Source organism: Berghia stephanieae, unplaced genomic scaffold, assembly GCF_034508935.2.
Source record: "Berghia stephanieae isolate SIO BIC M18660-M18661 unplaced genomic scaffold, UCSD_Bste_1.3 scaffold2634, whole genome shotgun sequence".
Lineage (NCBI taxonomy): Eukaryota > Metazoa > Mollusca > Gastropoda > Nudibranchia > Aeolidiidae > Berghia > Berghia stephanieae.
This window is the reverse complement of record NW_027623772.1, coordinates 1,961-9,065: the sequence shown is the minus strand read 5'-3', so window position 1 is coordinate 9,065 and position 7,105 is coordinate 1,961. Positions and strand designations below refer to the sequence as shown.

The window sequence follows — 7,105 nt, the reverse complement described above, 5'->3', positions numbered from 1 at the left end:
TCTTTTCCTCTCCTTCCAGTCTGGCAATCTCCCTCTCTGCGTTCTCCGTCACGTAGGCGGATAACTGTTCACCTGATAGGCCTAATTCTTTTCCTAACTGGATAAACTCGCGTCTAATTGTAACGCCAGTAGCCATGGCTGATTAATTACAGATTGAACAACTGCAGAAGGTGAATGAGAATGATGCGATAGGTGGAAGGAGGAGTAGAGCAGAAAGTAAACAAATAGAAGGGTTAAATATGAATGAAGACAACAGTGAAGTAAGTCACAACACACTGTTGAAAAGTGCTAGGTTTCGCTAAGCCAAATTTCAATATATGACACACACAGTGACACAATACTTAGAAAGAGTAGTTATTGCCTTGGGCTAAATTTGGCGTGCTCGTGTCAATAGAGAGATAATACTATTTACCGTTACACGTGTAAACAACAACTTGCAAGGTGACCTAACTTGAAGTTAGAGTGACTGTAATTTTTAATTCCACCTATCGCATCATTCTCATTCACCTTCTGCAGTTGTTCAATCTGTAATTAATCAGCCATGGCTACTGGCGTTACAATTAGACGCGAGTTTATCCAGTTAGGAAAAGAATTAGGCCTATCAGGTGAACAGTTATCCGCCTACGTGACGGAGAACGCAGAGAGGGAGATTGCCAGACTGGAAGGAGAGGAAAAGAGGAAACATGAACATGAATATTCTTTGAAAGAGCTCAGAAACAAGGAGCTGGAAATGGATCTGGAGACGGAACGCGAGCGCACCCGCCAAAAAGAAATTGAAATATCTTTAACAAGAGACATGGCAGAAAACAGACTCTCTACCCATAGCCCCATTCCATCTAGTCAGAGCAATGGGAGCATTGATAAAGTAATGTCGTTCCCGGTAGAAACTTTCAACCCACACATTGAAGGGATTGATCAATGGTTAACGCGATTCCAGGAGTTAGCGATCTCATATGATCTTCCGGAGGACAAATGGGCACTCAAAGCGTCTCAGCATCTCAAGGGCAAAGCCTATGATGTTTACTCTCGCCTGACACAGGACAACAAAAATAACTTTCAGGAGCTAAAGTCATCCCTACTGAGACACTTTGATGTCAGCGCAGAATCATATCGTAGAAGATTCCGAACATTAAAGAAGGACAGACATGAAACATACCACCAGTTGGCAGATCACCTACAACTCAGCCTCCAACAATGGTTGAAACTATCTGGCAACCCAGACACCTATGAGGGATTAAACCAGCTTATCATGGTGGAACAGCTGAGAGATGCAATGCCCCTGGATGTCCGTCGTTTTGTCGATGAGCAAGGCGCTCATAAACTGGACGATATAGTAACATGTGCTGACCGGTTTGCGACAGCGCAAGAAAATCACCTCACAGAAAAGAGACAACACCAGATTCAGAAACCGCCCACCTCATATGAAGAAAGAACCAAATTTCCGTCACCGTATGAAAAGAAGAATAACAATAACCAATACCAAAGAAGTAACACAACACAACACAAACAACACCTATATTGCAAGAACTGTAATATGAAGGGACATGCAACAGAGGAATGCCGTCGCGATAACAAGCGTAACGGTCATCAGAAAGGGAAACCGGTCAGTGCCAACGTAGGACGCACTTCTGACGATCACCCTCTAAAAACAAAAGAACCGTCGGATCACCCTCCAGTCGTTGACACAGTCAAAGTGAATGGGAAGGATGTGACCGTTCTCTACGACACGGGATTAGATTTTCACGCGGTCGTAGCACGCGACCTGGTTCGGCCAGACCAGTTCACGGACGAAATTATCAAGATTCAGTGCGCTACTAAAGACACCCCACCTCTGTCACTTCCGATAGCCAATATCGAAATTTCCTCTCCCTACGTAGTAGGAACAATACCTGCTGGAGTTTTAGACGCCCCTACTCACCCTCTCATCCTTGGATGCAAATATGTATTTCTTGGAACGCCGAAGCACCCAGTTCACGCTTGTCCCATGCAGACAAGGGCACAGGTTCAACATGATTTACCAACTCTATTACCAAATCCAGGACCAAAAGAAATTAAAAAGGCTCAAGCCGAGGATACTACGCTAGCGCGCTGCTTCGCCAAAGTGACGGAAAAAGGCGATATACCGAGAAAAAAAGGGTTTGTAATCCAAAGTGGACTACTATATCGAGTTGCCTGTCAAGACCGCCTTCAGCTTGTCGTGCCAGCCACTCATCGTCGACAGATTATGGAAATGGGACACAATATTCCGTTTAGTGGACACATGGGAACAGCAGCCACATCAGATCGCATCTCAACTCACTATTATTGGCCCGGCATCACTGAAGACATTAAGCGTTTCGTCAAATCCTGTCCCATCTGCCAGCGGAAATCTGCTCGGACCTACACAGTCCCAGTGACCTTAGGCGAGATGCCAATTGTAGGCACTCCTTTTGAACGCGTTGCCGCTGATATAGTCGGACCATTCCCTTTAACAAAAAAGAGAAACATGTACATACTGACCCTCGTGGACACATGCACTATGTGGGCCGAGGCGACACCGCTACGGCGCATAGACTCAAAGACAGTGGCCGACGCTTTTATAGGCATATTTTCACGACTCGGATTCCCGAAACAAATATTGACGGATAATGGGTCTCAGTTCTGTGGCAAACTTATGTAAGATGTCTATCGCCTACTCCACACTGAGCACCTGACCACCTCTGTCTATCATCCGCAGAGCAACGGACAAGTGGAACGGTTTAATGGAACACTAATTTCAATGTTAAAAAAGTTAGTGAAAGACAGGCCGGAAACATGGGATACCTTCGTCGCCCCAGCCCTCTATGCTTACCGAGAGGTTCCACATACCTCTACGGGCTTTCCTCCAGCAACCCTACTCTTCGGACGACCCATTGCAGGACCCCTTGAGGCGCTAAAAAAGCTTTGGACAGAAGATGACGTGGATGAAACGGTCAAAAATGCCTCCCAGTACGTTAATGACCTGAAAGACAGACTAACCACAAGCTGGTCAATCGCCGCTTCCACCCTCAGAGAGGCACGGAAAAAGCAGGCGAAATATTATAATAAAAAAGCAAGGGACCGCGAACTACAGGAAGGAGATAAAGCTCTGCTCTTACTTCCAAGCGGAACCCACAAGCTGCAGATCCAATGGCAAGGCCCTTATACCATCATTAAGAAGAAGTCAAGGACAAATTATGTCGTAAATGTGGATGGAAAGGAAAAAACATACCACATTAACTTACTCAAAAAATTTGTCGACAGACCTCCCTCCTCTCACCTCATGGTCATGATGGTGGCAGAGGAAATTCCCGCCACGGAGCACTTGGCACCAGACCTACCGTTGGTCGGACAGGAGACACACACAGATGTCGCCATCAACCAAGAGCTGTCGGAGACGCAACGATACGAGTTGCAAGACATTTTAATTCAACACTCACCCACTCTGACAGACAAACCAGGACGGACCAACATCGTAAATTTTGACATGACCTTAATTGACCACAAGCCTATACGATGTAAGCCCTACCCAGTCCCTATAGCAAAGGAGACAGTAATCGAGGAAGAAATTCAGGCCATGTTAAAAGCTGGCATAATATCGAAATCCGATTCGCCATACAGCGCTCCTCTAGTACTGGTTCGCAAGCCTAGTGGAGAACACCGTGTCTGCGTGGACTTCCGGAAGCTCAACGCCGTCACTCAATTTCAACCTCAGCCCTTACCAAACACGGCACGAATGTTTTCTCGCCTTAGCAAAGCCAAATATTTTTCTAAGGTGGATTTATCCCGTGGGTTCCATCAGATAGCAATTCCGGAACATCTGAGGCCATACCTTGCTTTCAGTACACACCAAGGCCACTACCACTACAATGTTATGCCATTTGGACTACATAACGCGCCAAGTATATTTTCAAAAATGATGATTGAGTTGTTGCAACCGCTTGTCAAACGTCACAACATAGTTCATTTCATGGACGATCTACTCATAGCCTCAGAGGACTGGCCACAACATTTGGAAACTCTCAATGCTCTCTTGGAACGCCTAAAGGAGACCGGGCTCACAGCACGCCCGACAAAATGTAAGTTGGGGTATCGCAACTTAGAATTTTTAGGACACGAGCTGCAACAGGGAACAGTTACGCCCGAATTGAAAAATGTGGAAAAACTTAGAAATGCACCACAACCAACCACAAAAAAAGACGTGAGGTCATTCCTTGGACTTTGTGGCTTTTATCAGTCCTACATAAAAAATTTCAACTCTCTTGCCGCGCCTCTATCGGATCTGACCCATAAATCACGGCCCGATAAATTACAATGGACCCCACAATGCGAAAACGCTTTCAACGCTCTTAAAAGGATCCTGACGTCACGACCCGTACTGCGCTTACCTGACCCCAACAAACCTTTCATTCTGAGGACAGACGCAAGTAAAATTGGAATAGGCGCATCGTTACTTCAACCTGACCTCGATGACCCTACAGTCCTACACCCTGTTGCTTACGCAAGTAGAAAATTATCGCCTGCGGAACAAAGATACTCAACAGTGGAGCAGGAATGTCTTGCCCTGGTATGGGCCATACAAAAATACCAAATATACCTTTATGGACGTCACTTCACTGTTCAATGCGACAATCAGCCACTTCTATTTCTGGCCACAGCTCAACAATTAAACGCTAAACTCATGCGTTGGTCGCTAATACTACAGCAATTTTCGTTCCATGTGGAATTCATCAAAGGCACTGATAACCATGGAGCCGACTTCTTAAGTCGCCATCCGGTATCCGATGACGCCACAACAGCATAACCGTACTTCCAGTACTATCTTATTGTCCACGTTTCTCAGATGATTTTAAACTAGACTTAATTTTAATCTCACAAGGAGATTTTTCAAGAGGGGAGAATGTGACGAGCGATTTTCTTTCACTGCGTGTTTCTTTATCATTCGTCAGCGTCTCGGTTCAAAACCACTTCAAACCTAGTGGACGAGACATACATATTTGCCAAGGCAGATTAACACCTCAAGTAAGATAATCAAAACATGGACAGCCTTTCTCCAATAAAGCTCCAAATCTTTCTAACGGAAATTCTGGTCGTTAGGTGGGAAACATTTCCATTGTATAACGGAACATTCACTTTCAGCTTAAGGCTTATTTACCTGTTCAAATTGTCTGCCCATTGTATTCATGCCACCTGCTAATTACCTTTTCCAAACAAGTCGCCATCGTGCATATGCCCTGAGGTCCTTGTCTCGTTCAAGAGTCGCTTAATTGCAATTACTGTTCTTGTCTCTCCGGCAATTCTCCGTTATTCTTTCTTACCAAAGCATCTGGATATCATTGGCTATCTAAAACAGGAAGATTCTTCGGATTGGCTATTCCCATAATTCAGACGCTCTTTTCCATTTCATAAAACCAAATTCATCTAGGAATCTTATCACACACACGCTAAGAAGCCCACGAGAAAAGAGCTATCTCTCCAATTTCAAACTTGTAAAAGTTTGTCTATCTCGGCTGGAGGTAAAATGAATTATTGGTTAACATTCAAAGTTGAACGAGATATTACTGTGAATTCAATTTAATCTATTATTAATATTATAGTTTGTGTATATATTTTAATTGTGCTATTCCATGGATGTTCGTAAGTTGGAATACCTGTACAAAACTATATCTATATGTATCTTATTCTATAGTTAACAGTTGTTTATGATCAATGTTATTATTTCATTTATATTCAATATGCATATTGCTTGAATGTCTGTACCCCACCGCCAATCGCCGGCCACACATCATAACCTCAATTATAATTAATAAAAATAAATAAAGAAATACCAGGGACACAACCCTGTTAAATTCTCATCATGTAAGATAGCTCGACTGTCAGTTGATGTTTAAACAATATACTAACTCCCATTATCATGAAGTTACTGCTTCTCCTTGCCTTTGTCGGCAAATAAAGGCTATTATGATGTGTCGCTCAAGGACGATTCGGTGGCGAAAGACAAACTCGATTGGCTCTAAGACCTTGTTGTTTTAACTCTTAAATTGAAGGTCCTTGTCCTGATCCTGATTCCTGGCCATTTTCCTGGTCCTTTTCCGTGTCGTTGGATCACCAGTTGTGCCGAATCCCTGCATCCCAGTCCTTGAACAGCGGTAAACCCCTGATGTCAGCCTAACTACAACACACTGTTGTGATGTCCAGAAAACTCTGCAAAGCAGGCGCCAACCCTGGAACTAGCTGATACATTTGCCTCAGTCAAGCAAGCCGACGGGATAAAGATAAGCCAAACGGGCTTATACCATTTTCAAATGTATTTTCCACGGACACATATGATTATATCAAAGCAAACAAATAAATATATAATAGATTAGATCCACTCAATTAGAGCTATTCTTCCTGATATCAAATAAATACTTATTCTTCTATCTTTTCCTGTAACAATCTAATTAAACTTTATGTATAGAATTGTTATTAGTGCATTGGGCGTTACTATTGTCTTGACTCACTTGTTATTAATACACTTAAGTTATAAGGGACCCTAAGGCAATTCTTGATCTCCCCTAGATTAAACCTGAGCCGTTTGTGATATAGGTTGAGTGGTGCAGCTGGTAACGAGAGCCATAGCGCGCGTACTAGTTCGAATCCAGACCATTGAGCTATCGGTTGGACTCGATCCCACAAATTAACACACGCAACCCGCCACATATATGATAAAGGCTTTATGGAAAAAAATGAGATAATTGTTTATTGTAGTTGTGCAGCTCCATTATACAGCCGAAGTCCCAATTTAAATTTTTTACAAAGGTGAAGGTCATTCTAATCGATCAGTCTTTGTAGGACGACCTTTCTGGCCAAAATTTTACACATGTTTTTCCCAGAGGACAGTAGTATAATTGGTAGCCCATCCGAGTTTCTGACGTTTGAGAGCTATTCTGCTGGTCGGGTTGGGTGAAAAGAAAAGTCTCCGAATGGATTTATGAAAGGGGGAATGGAGAATGAGAAAAGATAGATTGATAAAAATAGGAAGAAGGATGGAGAGAGAGAGAGAGAGAGAGAGAGAGAGAGAGAGAGAGATAGATCGAGAGAGAGAGAGAGAGTGAGTGAGAGAGAT

At 43.4% G+C, this 7,105-nt stretch overlaps 1 protein-coding gene across 1 annotated transcript; it reads left to right on the top strand.

Annotated features, from left to right (window-relative positions):
* Positions 1 to 494: 494 nt before the first annotated feature.
* On the top strand, positions 495 to 4,888 carry LOC144961487 (uncharacterized). Its single transcript, XM_078894656.1, has 2 exons — positions 495 to 2,582; positions 2,661 to 4,888. The coding sequence occupies exons 1-2, from the start codon at positions 542 to 544 to the stop codon at positions 4,799 to 4,801; spliced, it is 4,182 nt and encodes a 1,393-aa protein (XP_078750782.1). The 5' UTR covers positions 495 to 541; the 3' UTR covers positions 4,802 to 4,888.
* The last annotated feature ends 2,217 nt before the right edge of the window (positions 4,889 to 7,105 follow it).